Source organism: Ictalurus punctatus, chromosome 1 (genome assembly GCF_001660625.3).
Source record: "Ictalurus punctatus breed USDA103 chromosome 1, Coco_2.0, whole genome shotgun sequence".
Taxonomy (NCBI): domain Eukaryota; kingdom Metazoa; phylum Chordata; class Actinopteri; order Siluriformes; family Ictaluridae; genus Ictalurus; species Ictalurus punctatus.
The window spans coordinates 12,708,246-12,728,628 of NC_030416.2; the positions used below are offsets into that span (position 1 = coordinate 12,708,246).

The 20,383-nt window shown below is 39.2% G+C and overlaps 2 protein-coding genes across 2 annotated transcripts in view; one reads left to right on the forward strand and one right to left on the reverse strand.

Annotated features, from left to right (window-relative positions):
- Positions 1-76: 76 nt before the first annotated feature.
- On the forward strand, positions 77-13,162 carry polr3c (polymerase (RNA) III (DNA directed) polypeptide C). The gene is made up of 15 exons (XM_017470978.2): positions 77-233; positions 3,314-3,460; positions 3,670-3,934; positions 6,542-6,760; positions 8,450-8,532; positions 8,643-8,747; positions 9,224-9,316; positions 9,421-9,501; positions 9,611-9,662; positions 9,808-9,868; positions 9,960-10,110; positions 10,569-10,670; positions 11,185-11,234; positions 11,489-11,638; positions 12,780-13,162. The coding sequence occupies exons 2-15, from the start codon at positions 3,314-3,316 to the stop codon at positions 12,859-12,861; spliced, it is 1,641 nt and encodes a 546-aa protein (XP_017326467.1). The 5' UTR covers positions 77-233; the 3' UTR covers positions 12,862-13,162.
- A 50-nt stretch (positions 13,163-13,212) lies between these two features.
- itga10 (integrin, alpha 10) overlaps positions 13,213-20,383 on the reverse strand; it is a 40,838-nt gene continuing 33,667 nt past the window's right edge. Inside the window, exons 20-31 of the mRNA XM_017470970.3 lie at positions 19,887-19,972; positions 19,606-19,747; positions 19,404-19,496; positions 19,206-19,282; positions 17,047-17,136; positions 16,658-16,742; positions 16,377-16,490; positions 16,123-16,230; positions 15,848-15,961; positions 14,625-14,720; positions 14,396-14,509; positions 13,213-13,840 (exon numbers count right to left, since the gene is read on the reverse strand). Coding sequence (XP_017326459.1) covers positions 13,787-13,840; positions 14,396-14,509; positions 14,625-14,720; positions 15,848-15,961; positions 16,123-16,230; positions 16,377-16,490; positions 16,658-16,742; positions 17,047-17,136; positions 19,206-19,282; positions 19,404-19,496; positions 19,606-19,747; positions 19,887-19,972 — 1,173 coding nt within the window. The 3' untranslated portion in view covers positions 13,213-13,786. The remainder of the gene's footprint in view (positions 13,841-14,395; positions 14,510-14,624; positions 14,721-15,847; positions 15,962-16,122; positions 16,231-16,376; positions 16,491-16,657; positions 16,743-17,046; positions 17,137-19,205; positions 19,283-19,403; positions 19,497-19,605; positions 19,748-19,886; positions 19,973-20,383) is intronic.

Sequence of the window (20,383 nt, forward strand, 5' to 3'; positions counted from 1 at the left end):
CACCGAGCGTTGGGCGGACTTTCTTAGATTGTGACGTAACGGGAAAAAATACTGACTTCTCAAGTACTGGCCTATAGGAGAAGGCGGTGCTCTGTAACCGGAAGTGCCTTGGCTGCTTGAGGGATTGTCTATGGGAAAAGCCATGTGAGAGCTGACTTCCAACGAAAACGCATACTGACATGAGTTCATTTCCACAGTAAGCACGAAGAAGCGAAGTCGATAATATTTTAAAGGTGCGTAATATTTGCTGTTTCTTTTTCCCTCCGAAGGAAGATAGCATCTAATGTGGTAAACATCCGTTAGCTAACAGCTAACTACATTAACCAGTCCTTGTCATGCAGGCAACCATCCAGTCTGGCACTTGTAACTCCACTCTTCCAGATTTTTTGCTTTTTCACTTTTTCACCCAGGGCAAGAACTACAGTTAGGGGAAAGAAGTATTTGATCCCCTGCTGATTTTGTACGTTTACCCACTGACAAAGAAATGATCAGTCTATAATTTTAATGGTAGGTTTATTTGAACAGTGAGAGACAAAATAACAACAAGAAAATCCAGAAAAACGCATGTCAAAAATGTTATAAATTGATTTGCATTTTAATGAGGGAAATAAGTATTTGACCCCCTCTCAATCAGAAAGATTTCTGGCTCCCAGTTGTCTTTTATACAGGTAACGAGCTGAGATTAGGAGCACACTCTAGGAGCACTCCCTTTAAATCTCAACTTGTTACCTGTATAAAAGACACCTGTCCACAGAAGCAATCAATCAATCAGATTCCAAACTCTCCACCATGGCCAAGACCAAAGAGCTCTCCAAGGATGTCAGGGACAAGATTGTAGACCTACACAAGTCTGGAATGGGCTACAAGACCATTGCCAAGCAGTTTGGTGAGAAGGTGACAACATTGGTGCGATTATTTGCAAATGGAAGAAACACAAAAGAACTGTCAATCTCCCTCGGCCTGGGGCTCCATGCAAGATCTCACCTCGTGCAGTTGCAATGATCATGAGAACAGTGAGGAATCAGCCCTGAACTACACGGGAGGATCTTGTCAATGATCTCAAGGCAGCTGGGACCATAGTCACCAAGGAAACAATTGGTAACACACTACGCCGTGAAGGACTGAAATCCTGCAGCGCCCGCAAGGTCCCCCTGCTCAAGAAAGCACATATACATGCCCGTCTGAAGATTGCCAATGAACATCTGAATGATTCAGAGGACAACTGGTTGAAAGTGTTGTGGTCAGATGAGACCAAAATGGAGCTCTTTGGCATCAACTCAACTGGCCGTGTTTGGAGGAGGAGAATGCTGCCTATGACCCCAAGAACACCATCCCCACCGTCCAACATGGAGGTGGAAACATTATGCTTTGGTGGTGTTTTTCTGCTAAGGGGACAGGACAACTTCACGGCATCTAAGAGACGATGGAAGGGGCCATGTACTGTCAAATCTTGGGTGAGAACCTCCTTCCCTCAGCCAGGGCATTGAAAATGGGTCGTGGATGGGTATTCCAGCATGACAATGACCCAAAACACACAGCCAAGGCAACAAAGGAGTGGCTCAAGAAGAAGGACATTAAGGTCCTGGAGTGGCCTAGCCAGTCTCCAGACCTTAATCCCATAGAAAATCTGTTGAGGGAGCTGAAGGTTCGAGTTGCCAAACGTCAGCCTCGAAACCTTAATTATTTGGAGAAGATCTGCAAAGAGGAGTGGGACAAAATCCCTCCTGAGATGTGTGCAAACCTGGTGGCCAACTACAAGAAACGTCTGACCTCTGTGATTGCCAACAAGGGTTTTGCCACCAAGTACTAAGTCATGTTTTGCAGAGGGGTCAAATACTTATTTCCCTCATTAAAATGCAAATCAATTTATAACATTTTTGACATGCGTTTTTCTGGATTTTTTTTGTTGTTATTCTGTCTCTCACTGTTCAAATAAATCTACCATTAAAATTATAGGCTGATCATTTCTTTGTCAGTGGGCAAATGTACAAAATCAGCAGGGGATCAAATACTTTTTTCCCTCACTGTAAATGGCTAATGCAAGTGATAATGGCTTTCTTCCACACTACACAACGTTGGAATTATCCATCAGATATCTCCCCTGATTATTTGTGATGACATTCAATGAGAGTTACACGAAGTTACACATAGTGTTACTCTGTTGCACGCGCTTACACAGTTACACAGGACACCGTTTCATAGAGTTACTCAGTTGCACGCGCTTACACAGTTACACAGGACACCGTTTTATAGTTACTCAGTTGCACGCGCTTACACAGTTACACAGGACACCGTTTTATAGTTACTCAGTTGCACGCGCTTACACAGTTACACAGGACACCGTTTTATAGTTACTCAGTTGCACGCGCTTACACAGTTACACAGGACACCGTTTTATAGTTACTCAGTTGCACGCGCTTACACAGTTACACAGGACACCGTTTTATAGTTACTCAGTTGCACGCGCTTACACAGTTACACAGGACACCGTTTTATAGTTACTCAGTTGCACGCGCTTACACAGTTTCATAGAGTTACTCAGTTGAACGCGCTTACACAGTTACACAGGACACCGTTTTATAGTTACTCAGTTGCACGCGCTTACACAGTTACACAGGACACCGTTTTATAGTTACTCAGTTGCACGCGCTTACACAGTTTCATAGAGTTACTCAGTTGAACGCGCTTACACAGTTACACAGGACACCGTTTTATAGTTACTCAGTTGCACGCGCGTACACAGTTACACAGGACACCGTTTTATAGTTACTCAGTTGCACGCGCGTACACAGTTTCATAGAGTTACTCAGTTGAACGCGCTTACACAGTTACACAGGACACCGTTTTATAGTTACTCAGTTGCACGCGCTTACACAGTTACACAGGACACCGTTTTATAGTTACTCAATTGCACGCGCGTACACAGTTACACAGGACACGGTTTATAGAGTTACTCAGTTGCATGCGCTTACACAGTTACACACGACAGTTTCATAGAGTTACTCAGTTGCACACAGAAACACAGTTACACAGCAACACAATTGCACACAGTGTTATACGATTACACAGTGTTGCACATAATTGCACAGTGTTACACAGTTACACACGATGGCACACAATAACAGCGTTACACAATTACACAATGTGTATTACACAGTTACACACAATTGCACACAAAAACAGTGTGTATTACACAGTTACACACAATTGCACACAGTTACACAGTGTTACACAGTTACAAATAGTTACACACAGTTACATGGTGTTACACAGTGCTACATAGTTTCCATTCAGGTCTCTTTGTGACTTCCAGATGACAGCACAGGAGGCTCGGCTGTGTGGTCTCCTCCTGAGAGAGCACTTTGGTGAAGTGGTGGAGAAAGTTGGAGTTCACCTGCTGCGCAGTGGCACTCTCAATCTGCGGGCTCTGGCTCATGAAACCAGCACTTCCCTTGACCTGGTAACCTTAGCATTTTTCTCAGAATACACATTATGTTGCATTCTTCTTTTGTTTAGAAATGTGGATTTGTTCTACTTTTCTGAATCATGCTCTTTTTCCATGACAACTGTGGTTCTTCTGGAATAGTCCTGCACATTTTACTGATCAAGCACACCTGACTTACAGACTAACAGTCTTTCTCTCGGTATTCCTTGCTTGTTCTTTACTAGGTGAAGAAGTGTCTGTGTGTTCTGGTGCAGCACGGTATGTCGAAGTTTGGTCCAGGCCGCCGGGGTCCTGCTGGTCCTGTTGAGTATCAGATTAACTGTGAGCGCGTTCTCTACATGCTCCGTTACCCGCGCTATATCTACATGGCTAAGAGTCTGTACGGAGACACGGGAGAGCTGGTTGTAGAGGAGATTCTGCAGAGGGGTCAGATGACCATGAGCAGTGTGGTCAGGACTGTAGCAGACAGATTGACACAGAATATGGAGGGTGAGTGATCTGTACTGTAATACATTATAAAATTTGTTACATAGCAGTCTGTACATCTGATTGGCTTATGTGGAACACGTGAAATAATGTTCTTGATGTTATGTAGCGGGTGTACAGAGCTGCCGATGTAACATGGTGGTTGTTTTTTAATAAACCATGGCGACAGATGAATATATTAAGACCATATGTCATGGAACATCATACTAAATAATTAATTAATTGTTTGGCAAGAATGGGTGAAAAAGTATTTTCTCGTTGAGAATTTACTTAAGATATTTACTTGATAAGAACTTGTGGCCTTACTTTATTAATTTGTGGGTACCATAAACTTAAAAATATAGTAATTTATACCGATATATTAATCCTGATAACAAAAAAAAAGGGGAAAAAAACAGGCTATGCTGTAGCTAGCATTTAACTTTACGCACAGCTAGCAATAAGGAGTGTTGTATGTTTTTGGTTGCACAGTGAGAGAAACCATGTAAACTTTACTGTGGTAGGAGAAACAGGCAACTAGCAGGAAACTGAGAGTGCAGACTTACCTAGAACCCTATCGCACATAACTTATACTGGGGACATTTAGGGATACATCCCCTCCAATTCTTTTGAAGCTGTTGTCCATTAAAAATCTTTGATATAAGCAAAAGCTTGGAGCAGGAACTGAAGAAATGTCACCTAACCCTGTATGAATGGTGTTTAGTTTCTCCAGGTGGCATCTGTAATCAGATGTCTCCTCCAGAGTAAAGCGCTCACATCTGGAACTGTCTCTGTAAATCAACACAGCACAAGCAAGTTTTATCAGGTTCCCTGTCCTGCGAACCCGGACGCTTGCATCACACATGGTGATATGATCGCATCATGTATCATGTGATTTTAAAATAAATAAATAAACAAATGCTGATGTCATATGTGAATTTGACGTAAAGTCTTGATACGGTAAACTGTAGCAGACATTACAATGGCCAGATTGATCAGAATGAAGGATTGCTTTTTTTTACGTTCTTTGAAGAAATATAAGTGATTGAATTTGTAGGTAGCTAACAAAATATGAAATCCTTTCATTTAAAACGTACCTACTTGACTATTTTGAGACAGAAGTAACAAAATGATGATATGGAAAAAAAAAGGTTTCTGAGACGTTTACAATGATGAACTGTGGGAAAATGGCTTTGTAGGTGAAACGCTTGTGTATATAATTTATATGGCCATTTTACTTTTGTTTCTATCCTACGATAGCAAGATTAATGTGCTAACTTAAATACAGTACAGATTCTATTGTTGCACTTCTTTTTTTTTTTTTTTCTTTTTTGTTTACCATTATGTGATTTAATGGTTTCATTTAGAATTTGGTGGATTTAGTCACTGTAGGCTTTATCTGATTTCTGTAGCTTATGCCAAACCCACACTGGAAAAAAATTTTTAAAAAAGGGAATGGGGAAAAAGGGTGTGGTCAGTCAGATTTAAGAGAACATATTACATATATAGTTTACATATAAATATTAAGTTCTTATCCAAACGTGATTTCATTACTTATACTACACTTAATTTAAACAGGTTTCTAATTATTAGATCGAATTACGTATAGAGTGAGCACTCGTGGTATTAACGTAAACAAATTACATTATGAAATCTCATAACTGTAGTATTAAATTAACACGGTTAGAATGTGCGGTAGAATAGTGCAGTGGACGTTGCTGAATGCGAGCGATCTAGCTTCGACCCTCATTTCAGGCGAGAACACAGAGTTCGATTTTATTCAGGGCTTTGAAAATGCATGATCAAATCACATTGGATGTACGAAAATAAATTGTGCTAATGTAACACAATTCGATCACATGGAACCGATGTTTGAATTAAGTAAATGAAGTGAGCTTTTGTTTTTCGATGCAGGCTTGTTCACAACTACATACTGAAAAGGCAAACTCCACTCCTGGACTATGGCATAGCAATATACACCGATCAGCCATAACATTAAAACCACCTGTCTAATATTGTGTAGGTCCACCTTGTGCCATCATAACAGCTCTGACCCATCGAGACACCGGATTCCACAAGACCTCTGAAGATGTGCTGTGGTATCTGGCACCAAGACGTTAGCAGCAGATCCTTTAAGTCCTGTAAGTCGCAAGGTGGAGCCTCGATGGATTGGACTTGTTTGTCCAGCACATCCCACAGCTGCTTGATTGAATTGAGATCTGGGGAATTAATTGATGCTCTGACCCAGTCGTCTAGCCATCACAATGTGGCCCATATCAAAGTCGCTCAGATCCTTACACTTGCCCATTTTTCCTACTTCCAACACATCAACTTTGAGAATTGACTGTTCACTTACTGCCTAATGTACAGTATCCCATCCCTTGACAGGTGCCATTGTAAGAAGATAATCAATGTTATTCACGTCACCCTTTGGTTGTTTTAATCTTATGGCTGATAGGTGTATGTGTCACTTTTACCAAAAGAATAAGTCACCTAGAAGCTTTCATGTATTTCACATGTATGAGCATTTACTATACTGTATACTGTATACTATACTGTTTCACCCCTTTACCATTTGAAATAGTATACTGAAAGCATATTCAAGTAGTTTTGATGAATTTCTGCACCCAGATGGCCAAAGTATGGACTACAATGAGGTGATTAACGCATTCTCCAATTTGGTGGAGACTCATTTCCTTCAGCGCTGCCCTCCAGTGGATAGTTTGGGAGCAACAGTCACAACAACATCGTCCTCGGGAACTCCAGAGTCTTCCGCTAATACAACACCTCAGTCTGCTCAACCAGAGAGCCATCCGGACTGTTATAAACTCCCCCAGATCCACCTCTCTGGTGAGCGTCTCCCACTTGTCTGCACATATTTTGTATTAGAAAATTCTAACACTCTGTAATGAAATGTTGATGCAGGTCCTTAAGGCCATTGCTTACATGCTGTGTTATTGATTGATGAAAAATTCATACCCTGACAAATATTAAACAAACACTTGGCTCCAGGGCAACTTGCATGGCAAGTCTGAAAATGGTGATTTATAATGTGTCATTTTTTTAAAACAATATTTCATTGTTTTTCCCCCCTGGATGTGTTAGAAATGGTAAATTAAAATCAGTTTAGTTTTTCTAGTGAGTTTTTTTTTAAGTGAAAATTTATTATTATTTAGTCTGGGGAGACAAAATACTCTATGATAAGATGTTCTTGTGCTACTGTGAGTTGCTGTGACAATCCAGTAATGGTAATTTACAGTCAGAGCTGTGGCAGGAAGTGGCAGTAAATTTGTATGCGCACATCATACATAATACATCATTACAATTTCAGGCACAAAAGATGTCTGAATACATAGTGGCAGGCAGGCTGTGCAGCAAACCAGGGAGAGTGACTGAGCACGTGAGAGAGTAAACAAACCAGAAAGGATTGAAAGAGTCCAGTATAATGTAATAACAAGAGAAAAAAAGGATCAGGAGTGATGAATTTTAGCTTTTTTCCTTGCTGAATTGAACTCTTTAATTTGGTGTGAAGCTAGTGGTTGGTACATGATAAAAAAGAAGAGGAATATAGAATGATGGGTGAAATCAGCTGATTTATTATTGTTGTTGTGGAATTTGTCACCTAGCTGAGAAATTGTTGAGCTGGAAATCTCATGTTCGTTGGTATTAACTGATCCATCCCTATGCACATCTGATCTGTCTTTTTTTAAGCTCTGTTATGGGGTTTAGTTAGTGTGCTACCACTATCTGGGTTGTTCGAAACCTTTTTCTTTAACAGGTTGGAGAATAAAATGCACAGATTAGACTAAAAAAATACACAGAGACGACAGATTGGGTTAAAAATGGAAGTAACCGAGTGTTTTGTTTTTGTACACAATATTTTAGTTAGTTAGCAAAACTTAGTATGCTAGTCGCGTCTATCAATCTAAGATATGTGTAGAGCCTCTGGGAAACGTGTACACAGATCAGCCATAACATTAAAACCACCTGCCGGCCGAATATTGTGTAGGTCCACCTTGTCCCTCCAAAACAGCTCTGACCTTCCGAGGCATGGACTCCACAAGACATTTGAACGTGTGCTGTGGTGTCTGGCACCAAGATGTTAGCATCAAGATGTTAGAAGCAGATTCTGTAAGTTGTGAGGTGGGGCCTCCATGGATGTATGCAACTAATCAAGGGTTTCATTAGCTGCACCAGGTGTGCTTGAGCTGGAACACATGAAATACCTGAACTGGCTAGGGGTAGAAAAACTATGAAATACCTGGACGGGGCAGAAAAAGGAAGCTATCAACGGCTCCAACTAGATTTCTGAGAACGCAGGCTGTGAAAAACCCTCGAGCGACTGTAAAAGACCTATTGAGAAACCGCTCGAAGCATTCGTTGTGTTGAACTATTTCAATTGCTTTTGTTTGATTTGTTCATTACTAACAGCCGAAAGTCTGTACATTTTGACAAGAAACCTGATTTGCAATGGGAGTTGAATGCTTTTGATTGCAACTGTAAGTGTAAGATAATGCATGATGGTGTTTTCTCTCTCAGGTCGGGGTAAACGCAGGCGATCAAGTGGAGATGCAGAAGCAAATGACCGAAGAGCAAAGCGAGCCAAATTGGAAAACACAGAGGTGAATGTTTCTACTGTTCAAACAGAATGTGTATAAATGTGTATCACCACAGCGATTCATGAAGTCTACTCAATGACACACTTTCTGCTTTGTCACTCCTCTCTCTTCAGGTGTGTGGCGATGAGGGAATTTACTGGCAGGTGAATTTTGAGCGGTTTCACTTACATTTCAGACATCAGGCCATCATCAGTGCTGTTGCTTCCAAACTGGACCAGGTAGAGCTCTACCAACCAAATGCTTGCAGTCCTTCATTGTGTCATATTGCATTTAATAAAATGTCACGGTTTCTGTTCTAAAATCCGATTAGCTGAGCCATGCTCGAGTCCTCGATTTGTGCATACCATTTCTAGATTCATGTGCCAAGCTAGTTGAGAGTGTTTCTTAAACTTAAAACCTGTTGTGTTGCTCAGCAAGCAAAGCTTACTGTTAATTGACTACATTGTGTGGCAGTTTTATTTTTAAAAATCAGAAATATTATTAATAATAAATTAGATTATTTATCACATTGTTTTTGTCGCTGTTTTAGAAAATAAATGATTTACTGTGATTATATCATGGGTAAGGGGGTTTTAGGCATACTTACCCGTGATAAAATTACTGTAACACACATCTTGTGGCTTATTGAACACCTACCTCCCTGCTAGTACCATTTACCCATGTTCCTCACCCCCTTGCACCCCCTTGCACATAGACCAGCAGTGAGATTGTCAGAACCATGCTGAGAATGAGCGAAGTGACAACACCAGCTACTGCTGCCTACACGCAAGCCGTTTCAGCTAACGAGGTAAAACACATGCAACACCATGGATTGTGATTGTGCTGCTTCTCTTTCTCATGCCTTGTTTTAGTGGTGTTAAATGTTAAACCATGTTAAATATTTTCTGTAAGATCTTCCGAGCACTCCCTCCCAGTTACAACATCGCCAGACCCATACTGGACCAGTACCTGACTCTACTGGTGGATGATCCGGTAAAAGAAATGAAATGAAATGACATGTATGCTTATAGGCATGACCTCAGCAATCATTTGTAAGCACATACCACTCTCTGTTTCTATGCCCTGTTTCTGTTTTTCTCAGATGGAGTTCGTGGGTAAGACGGGTGACAGTGGAGGAGGAATGTACGTTGTCAGTATCCTTAATTGCACTGTGACTAAATTGAATTAGCAACAGTCTGTTATGGCTAAACATTGTATTTAATTTTTAGTTGATTTGAAGGATAAAACACTGGAGTGGTGTAGAGAATAAATGAGTATTGAGCCTGAGCTTGTGTTCAGATCTGCACCGAGCGTTAGCTAACCTGGCCAGAGCTACACTGGAGTCTGTAGTCCAGGAGCGGTGAGCTTGTTTACCTTCTGGTTCATTTAAAGTTAGAATGTAACTGCTTTTTGTGTGTAATTGGATCTTGTTCCATTTATGCTGGAGTCAGATTCGGTTCACGGTCAGCCCGGATTTTCCGCCTGTTGTTACGGAAGAAGCACTTGGAGCAGAAGCAGGTGGAGGATTTTGCCATGATTCCAGCGAAGGAGGCTAAAGACATGCTGTACACTCTGCTGTCTGAGAACCTGGTGCAGCTACAGGTAACACACAGTCACAAGTGTTGAAAGAGTCATGTAAGGGTATAAAAATGTACTTATTGATTATTCCAGTTTGCGCCACTGGCTCTCTGTGCGCAGAGAGTGCCTCACTGTGAGAGACACAGCATATAAAGAGAGTATTGTTGATCACACACAGGTGTACTGTACGTTTGTACGTGAAATTCCCCTTTCCTTCTCCAAGACCCAGCCTTCTATTCACAAGTGCTGCTTGACCACACCCACACCCACACTAAACTTTCAGTGAGGTTAAAGTTGCAGTTTGTAAAAGGTACCTCAGGAAAAAACCCCTACTATTTCCATGACTTTTTGTTATACACCTTCCATGACACTCTGGTCAAACAACCGAGATGTTCAGCAACATAATGATTGTGATGAGTTTAAAAAAGTAAATGAGACCAAATAAAGTCTGTCTGAACTTTTGTCTTGTTTGGTGTCTCTAGGAAATCCCAAAGACCCCAGACCACGCCCCTTCCCGTACTTTTTACCTCTATACTGTTAACCAGTTGCCCACCGCCAGACTCCTGCTGCAGAACTGCTACAAGGTAAACCCCCCCCCACACACACACACACACAGTGTCATACTGTATATATAGGGCTGCAACTAATGATTATTTTCATAATCGATTAAGCATTTCATTTTAAATTTTAAAATATAAAATAGTCTTGATTTGTAGAACACTTTTCTTGGTCATGGTATTAATTCCATATGTTATTTCATAGTGTTAATGTCTTCATTACTAATATAAATTAGCAGACAGTTGAGCAGAAAACAAATAAACTAAATCCTTCTCTGAGCATGTGTGATCAAAAGTCCGACGTAGCCATAGCAGAAGAGTAGTACAATGAGTTTCCAGAGAAACATAACATTTTGGACCAAAGTGCAAGCAGAGTGTTTCAACAATTATTACTGCAGCCCGTCTAGATTCTAGATTCATTTTCAGATTTATAGACACACACTTATCTGATTAAAAATTGGCTAAGCTATCTGAGTTCTGGTGTGGACAGAATATATGTGAGATTGTGTGTTCATGTTTGTGTGGTTGTGTATACCCACAGGCGGTGAGTAACCTGATAGAGAGGAGACTGTTTGAGACCAAAGAAAATAAGTGAGTTCCTCCCTGCCTTTTAATTGCTAAATAATAAATACAATTTAGAGGATATATTATAGGTTCAAGTCACTGCATGATTTAGTGATTTTTCTCTGCTCTTACACCTCATTGTACTTCTGCTGGATTTTGTTGAGGTATTTTGGAAAAAGGAAAAGCACTGTGCAGCGCTCTGTCCTTGTAGGACTAGTGATGTGAATTTGTCTTATGCTGTTTTTTGGATTATTTGGTGACTTTCCTGCTTGTCTTGAAAGGCGTCATTTGGAGAAGTCACAGCGTATAGAAGCAATCCTGGCATCCCTGCAGGCCAGCGGGGCAGAGACGGCTCAGTTGGCCGAGGTGGAAGAGATGATCACTGCACCCGAGAGACAGCAGCTAGAGGCTCTCCGCCATCATATCAACAAGTAACTGTAGCACTAGTCTGTATTAAAGTCCCCATGTAATCATCACTTGCGTTTTGTGGCTTTCAGTATGAATATGTCATCCTTAAGGTTATCTATAAGCTAGTGTGTGCCAAAACAATGACAGAATTCACAATTAGAAGATACAGGCATTAAAAATTTACAGCCTCTCTCTACCACGAGTACGGATCAAAACGTTTGATGACATCATTCTGCGCTTCAGCTTCGCGTCAGATTTTCTGTCCAATCAAATGCTCTTTAGAATCTGAAGTGTCCCGCCCCCAACATTATAAAAATCACCTTCCAGAAGTTGCTGTTGAGCAAGAGAAATCATATCAGCGAGCATGGGTTGTAAATGTGTTGTAAAAGGATCCCAAACGCTCGCTTAATTTGTGTTTTGCGCATGAGCCGGCACGCACCTCAGAACTACACACTCTAATGATGACCTTGCTTAATCAACCATCGATTGTTGATTAATCATTAGCATCCCAGCCAAGTACTAAATGAGTACATACAAACTACACTAATCAGCCTAGTATGTTATAGGCATATACAACGTGTGTTTTATATATATATATATATATATATATATATATATATATATATATATATATATATATATATATATATATATATATATATATATATACACACACACACACACTGTATTATAGTGTATATATTTTATGTGTGTGTATGTAAAGATGCTCTAATTCAGCGGTTCCCAAACTTTTCCAGGGCGCGGCCCCCGAATGGCAGTAACATTTGACTGAGGCCCCCCTTTTGCAAGATGTCTTTAAAACACATTAAAAATACAGACTTCTGAATATATCCCCCTTTTTTAATTAATAATTACATCTTGCATCTTTACATTACATTAGATTAGGAATTGTGTGTGTGTGTTTGTGTGTGTGTGTGTGTGGTTGTCTGAGAGTGAGAAAGAGGAGAATCATGTATTTATTTTTCACACCAAATTGTTGAGGCCCCCCGGGCGCCCCCTGGCCGCCCCCACTTTGAAAACCACTGCTCTAATTAAGGGTTCCACATCAGCAATCATAGATTTACAATATAGAACAATAAACATAAGTAGCACTCCATAATCATGTTTGATTAAAAAACTGTCTTTTTCTCTGTCTACTGTCAGGTTGGATTCGAGCGAGAACCAGGTGGATGAGACGATATTCCTTATAGAGTCTTATATTAACTCAGCTGCATCTTCACGCTGATACAGTAGTGGATGTTTAGTTCGATCTAGTTCCTGAAGTTGTTGGGTTTGTGTTTGTGCATGAATGGAGTCACAAATATGCACAATTGGCCTTGCTTTGTATTTTTACTACATTTACTCATATTTGTTTAGATGATTATTTGAGTTATGAAGAAGGATGACTAGCTTAGTACTTCCATCAAGCTGGTCTGTAATACCTTTCGTATACATATGTTTTAGCTAGAGAACGGATTATTTTATTGCAGATATGGACTCAAATACAATATGATCATAATGATAATAAAAGTACTTGATTTGATGAACGCTCGTGTGGGTGTCAAATATGAGATCTCAATTCACAATGAATGCCAGCTTAAAATGATTTACAAAACTTTATTCAACATCAATTTTCGACTCAAAACATGAGAAATGCAAACCTGAGAAATGAACTCCGACTGAATAAAAATTGGTATTTGTATGCAGATAAATAAAGTGAATTTGATTTGAATTACACCTCTTGCGCCTATGCCTGAATGCATTAGCATTTCATTGCACTCTTGTCCTCTTCCCCACCCTCCTCTACTCTGCAATCCAAATACAGCCTGACATTAGCAGGGCCTCGCTGTAGCTATATTAAGGCCATTCATTACTGTGCGCTGGGAAGCCTGCTTGAGATCTTTCATTTGTCTTCTAAACTGAGCTGAAATTCTGTCCTGACCAAGCCTCAACTCACTGCCTGCTTTATTCACATAGTGCTTACGCTCAATAGGCATTTCTGCTTTCTATAATCCAATACTGTTGCTAGCACTTGCGTCTCTCAGAGACGTGGAGCAGGTATAATAGGTAAGTGTTCTACTCCCGGAGGAAGGGAAGGAGTCAATTTTTAAACTGCACTATTAGATCACCATGTGAGGCATATCAGCTCAGTGCTTCAGTTGAGGTGAAACTCAGTCCTCGTGGTCCTCGTCATCTTTTCTCTGTTTCCTTGTGAAAAAGCCCAGCTGGAAGGAAGATAGGAGAAGAAGTGAGTAATCTCAAGATGCCTTTAACCACAGTACTCTAGAAGATTTTCTTCTCTAGTAGAAAATCTGTATTTAATACGTTTCCGTGGTACTAAACGGGATCAAGTTGCAATGCTGTATTTGTTTGCCTTATTTGCAATATTAAGCCTACACTTATACTGTTAAACAGATCGTTTGAGTTGGCAGCCAGAAATGTAATTTGAGAGGCAAATCAAGAGTCGCAGAATAAGAAAAGCCATTGTGTAAAGTTTGTGATGGTGCCAGTTCAGTGAAACATATGCCTCTGATTATGTAGATGTAATTGCGTTTGGGTTTGCTGGTGTAAACCAAAGACGTTCCTCATGTATAAAGTTTACTTTTATGTGTGAGTGGGAATCATCATGTTTGAGCGGTATGTAAGCTGTACTTTAAATAAAAAGTTCTTTAAAGGTAAGTGTTACGGCTGCCTTGAAGAATTGAATATTAGCCAATAATCAGCACAAAACAGAAATCAGTATCTCATAAAAAAATAAATACTAAGTATAATGTCCGTACCTTCCAAAGGATGAAAATGATAAGTGCAAGCAGCAGCAGGCCTCCAATGATACTGCCAATGAGGATCCACAGAGAAATTGGAATTGAACGACCCTTAAGTACCTCCAGCACGGTCTACACACACAACACGATAACACAATAAACCACACGGTTCTTCAGAAGCAAGTGTCATATGACCTATGTATATTATATAATGTTGGTTGTATCTGAGTCCCAGCAGTCCTCTTACCTCCCTCCAAAGACCAGCATTACCCAGTGTGATCAGATTAGACTCTTGAGCAGACAGGTGGTAGGAGCTGACTATCATCACAGCTTTGAATTTAGCCTGACAAACAAAGCACAAACAAAATGATTCATTTACATTGGGATTGCAAGGGTTTAACAAAGGCTTATGTTTGGTAAAGTTGTTTGCATGCTGTAAGGAATAAAACACGACAGGGCATGGTGTTATAAGAAAATAATCAATGACTGGGTGGTGTGATGCATTACCACCGTGTTTCATTGCTCTTAGATCACAGCATGAGACGAACAATTAAATGTTATTATTAATTAAAGAATGAAAAGACACTTTTATCTCAATTTATAGTTGCATGTTATATCATGGAACATCTACAAAGTAAGTTCCTTTTATTACTTACTTTATAACCTCTCTTTTTTACTTTCTCTTGAAGTTAATAAAAAAAAATTTTTTTAAATAAAAAACAGCTTGTCCTGTTAGAGAGAAACCACAACGGGTAAAATTCTCTATTCTGAAAACTTTCCCACTGGTTGAAAAGCGTAACTTTTACAGAGGGCAGCTAGTTTTTGTGCACCGGTGAGATCAGAATAAGAAAGATGCAACCTACTGAGGTGCCTTATTTTGCCAGAATTATATGTATATTCTTCAATACAGGCAATATTACAATTCTGCTCCCCAGACTGGAATTCTATGCAAGTTTTGACAAACATTTTTTTAATGTAAACAAACATTTTAACTATATTATACAATTACGGAATATAAGAGGGATCATAAAAATCTAAAAATAAGACAGATCATAAAATAGCATTTAGTTTTTTTATTTAGTTCTACCCTGAATAAGCTTTTTCACATAACAGATGTTTACATATCATCCACAAGACACAATAATAACTGGATTTACAGAAATGAACTGCTTCAAAAGTTTACATACACTTGATTCTTAATACTGTGTGCTGGATGATCAACGACTGTTTTTATGTTTTGGGAGAGCTGTTCATGAGTCCCTTGTTTGTCCTGAGCAGTTAAACTGCCCACTGTTCTTGTGCAGATTCTGCAAGGCATATGTAAGTTTGTGACCTCAACTGTACTATGCATACATACATACATACATACATATACTTATATATGTATATGTGTGTATGTGTGTGTGTGTGTGTGTGTGTGTGTGTGTGTGTTTGTGTGTGTGTGTGTGTGTGTGTTTGTGTGCTCCTTACCTGTCTGAAGAAGTTGTCATGCACCCTTCTAGTGATGCGAATAACGGCTGTCTGTCCCTTCAACAGTTGCTGGATTTGACACACAACCTCCACACACCAAGAAGAGCTGCAGTTCTGCACATACATATTTAATACCCAGAGATATTTAACACATGAATACAATATATTTAACATACTATCAGGTTAATGCATATACCAGCACGTGGTTCCCTATACTTGATGATATAACATGTCAGGTGTTTAGGGGTGAATAAAAATAAGTTAATATCTCTTACTAAAAATTCATTTTTCTTCATGTCGTCAGGATGCAGCAGACGCACGTCTCTCTGAGCAGCTTTCATCTGGGCTAGTTCACTCTTAATACTGCAGTTTACACCAGAGGTCTACACACAAACACACAAAACCCCATATGTTCATATAAATGCAGACATAACTGCACTCTGCATGCATTAAAACAAATGTTAAACTGCATGTATGTAATGTTCTATTGAAAATGTCTTGCCACTACCCACACAAGATTAACACTCACATTGTGAGAGAGCACATCCACTACAGAAGCAAAAGCTCTGTCTGCGGCAGCTACAGCGGGTAAACTGACACTCAGCTTTAGGTTGCTGACCGCATAACAGCCTAGATTCTGTACCTAAACACACAAATGCACAAATATTCATATAAGCACACACAACTGATATTCATCAGTTTGTGAATGATGACATCATCACATAAAACAAACACAGGTTTCATTATATACAGATATTAAGCTTAATTATTAATCGGTCTTGATAACTGAGCACTACTTATAGCACACACCCTGAAATTTGTGTAGAATTCAGGTCCTGTCCCCTCTGATACAGTCCTGGTAGGATGGACCTCATAGCGGTTTAGATTGGAATCACTGCACAGGACCAAACCAAGAGAAAGATGGAGTATTTGCATATTTCATATATGAAATACTGTACTTGAAATGCGCAGCGTTTTCTTAATGGTTCATACAGTGTTCCAAGAACACTGTTCTGGCTAGTGAGGGAATCTAACATCACACTTTTATGGTCTAAGAGTATGAAAAGCTAATGAAACACAAGTGCTATCAGAAGCATACACACAAAAACAACAGAAAAGGAACATGGGTACAATGAAATCCAGAGAAAAAAGCCAGCTAGTTTGAGTCTAAACGACGTTAGTGGTAATAAGTCACTAACCTGGTGATGAAGAGATCAGGCTCGTACTGAACTACACTCTGTAACTGAACACTGTTGTCTGACAGCGTGTCCTCTCGCTCAACACTGTCACTGTGACCAAACACATGTGCATTAGTATCTGTATTTAACCCCAATAACATTAATACACACTCAACCATCTGTGCTGGTTAGCATACATAATCCTGTTATGTGCATTTTATCAAGCTGCAATAGTCTCTATACCACAGTATTGTTGGATTCTCTGTGATCCTGGAAGTGACAGTGTTGATTCAAATCACATGGTTACGTTAATGTGCTCGTTCTAATACGCTATCATTTCCATAATTACAACTAACTCAATGTGTGGACACCCCACAATCTAAATTCTAAAAATAAACTGATTTTTAAAAACAAAACGTTACTTGACAAAGAAAAACGTCTAAGTGTTGATATTGTGAAGAGACGTTTATTTAATGTTTATGTAAGGAGTTATGTAAGTTCTCCACCATGGGAAAGTCTTCAGAAGAGACCACTTTTTCACTTTGTAGTTTCTCTGTGACATGACAAGATGCATTTCTTTTTTAATGGTGTATTAACTTCCTATAGCTACAATAATATAAGCGATTGTCATGTAATATCAGAGAAGGAACTCTGGACTACAGTTACCAGCAGCCACTGCACCTCGCTGCATCACTGTCACATGACCACCAGCACCTGAATCAAGTTCATGTTAATGAGCACTTATGTGTATATTAGCAAAAGTTTGAACTGCACTCCTTGTCTTGTGTTTGTCTTTCTCTGCCGTTGGTTTTGTTGTTGGGATCATGGGCTTTATTTAATGTTTATTCTTAGCCTTAGTTTTTGCCACATGTTTTATAGTTACTGTTTTGTGTTTGTTTGTATTTTCAATTATAATCTAATCCACATTTTAAAGTGTGACAGTGATCAGATTAACTAACTTTTCTCATGGACATTCCACAACATTAAATGTATTAATAAGTGGTTAAAAGTGATAACTTATCATTCTTTAATAAATAATAATTGTAATCATTTGCTAATTGCTGTAGTATAAGAGGAATAAAACACCTTCTGGCATGCTGTGATAGGAAAATAATCAACTGCATCATACTGTTGACTATCCACCCCACTGTTGACTATTTTTCTATTAACAGCATGTCACATTATATTTTATTCCTTACATATCAGAGACATGGATGCATTTTTGATGTACTTCTAGCTTTTTATGTATGTACACATTATAACAAATTTATTTACTGTTGGGCAAATAAGTATTGAACGCATCAACTTTTTTTTCAGTAAATACAGTAAATGGCCCGGTCAATCACCTGACTTGAATCAGATTGAACAAGATTTAAAGACAATATGGGCCAAAATCACACCTGAATACAGCGGCCCATTAATTTCTTCATACAGGAATCGTCCTGAAGCTGTCATTACAAACAAAGGCTTCTCCACTAAGTATTAAATAAATTTCAGTTAGCATGTTCAATACTTTTTTCCTGTGTCATTCCACTTTATTACATATAACTTCATTTATGGACTTTAATCTTTGAATTTCCTGAGTTAATACCAAATTTGGTGAAAATTTCATGCGAATAGCCTCATTTGAAATATATTTACTGAAAAAAAATGTTGACACATCCAATACTTATTTCCCCTAATGTGTGCATATACAGTATTGTGCACAAGTTTTTTTTTTTCAGTACAAATTTTGTTAGATGCTGTATAGCATATTTTATGTATTCAAACATTACTTTTCCAACAAAAAAAAACAGTTACAGAAAAAGTTTGTATGTCAGTAAAGAAAGCAACATATTATGTAACAGACCAGAAAATGTAATGAAGGGTGCTGCTTCTTTCAGACAAAAAAACACAATGAAGGCTGCTGGGATTTGCATGCATTATATAGAAGCAAGTGCAGCAGTAAGAATCTACCAGAAGAACTTTGGCAGATTCTCTAAGATGTTTAGTAAAACCTACCAGCCAATTTCTTTATAAAACTGCACAAATTGTACCTAAGACTATTTGGTTGTCACACCAATCTTTTTGTTGCTCTATACAGCATATTTGTTTCTTTGCATCTTTGCTTTCAGCATTTCTTTGCATGTGCCTAAGACTTATGCACAGTACTGTATGTGTGTGTGTGTGCGTGCATCTACCTTGCTGCAACTAGCTTCATTTGAACTCTATTGATAAGAGATGTGCAACTAAATTCAAACTCCAACATGAAGTTCACCTAACAGAAAAAAGACAATGAGAGTTAAGAGGATGGGCTTGAGAGGCGATGAGGTGGAGTTTAACAGCTGGTTGAACTGAGACTATAAGGAGGAATTGAGCAACAGAAGTAGAGCTCGCACCTTGGACCCAGAGCGAAAGACTGGATAGCTAACATTGCAAGAGTGAATATTGTGACTCAGTCCAGTACACTCAATCTTCAATTGGCCATCCTCCTGAGAGAAAGAGAACATTTTAATTTCACCTTCATTTAGTTAATTGCAGTCAACCATTGCAGTGGATAAGGAATAGACAACATGTTCTTGGAAACAGAAGTATGTTTACCCGTATACTCAGGCTGCTGAAGTGTAGGTTTTTGGAGTAATAAAGAATGAGGCTGGTGTTATAGGCATTCTCTAACTGGTTCTGAAGCTGAACCTCCACAGCAAGACGTCTTCGAGGACTGCGGATCACGTAAGGCTGTTGCCTGCCAGCACACAGGGGATTACCCTTAATAAAACACTGATACAAGATCACAAACCAAGCCTCTCTTTTATTCAATCCTAAACAATTATGTTTGCTCATTAGGCCTTGTTCAGGCTACCTTAAGAGCCTGTTAGTAGTACCTTGTTCCTTTGATGTCCATGTGAGCTTGCAAAACCAGGTCTGTCACACACAAATCATCTTCTCCACAGTCTTTATAAAACGAAATCTATCAAACACACACGTGGTCAGACATTACCCACAATTTCCAAGATCTTCTGTACTGTTTTCAGTATTAGGATACCTGTGTTCACAATGGCAGCCTGGATAGTACAATATAGAAATGTAATTGTTAGCTACAGAATGTATGCAAAGCTACCTATTAAACCATAAATCAGCCTTCACGCTTAAAATGAGATGAAAATGTTTGCAGGGGGAAAAAAAACAGTGGTCTTCCGTTTATATATATTATCCACAAGCACTACCGGGAGTATCATTCACTACTTTGGGGGCATTGATTGAAAACAAATATGAGTAAATAGGTCTGCTAACAGCCTTTCCACATTTTGTAGGTACATGTAGGTACATTTTGTGAGGTACATCCTGAAACCGAAATTGACTTAATTGGGATGATATGTCA

Coding starts and splice junctions, on each gene's coding strand:
- polr3c (XM_017470978.2), top strand. CDS start 3,314: ATGACAGCACAGGAGGCTCGGCTGTGTGGTCTCCTCCTGAGAGAGCAC. Junction 6,761..8,449: donor CCCCCAGATCCACCTCTCTG/GTGAGCGTCTCC, acceptor TTTCTCTCTCAG/GTCGGGGTAAACGCAGGCGA. Junction 10,111..10,568: donor AGAACCTGGTGCAGCTACAG/GTAACACACAGT, acceptor TGGTGTCTCTAG/GAAATCCCAAAGACCCCAGA.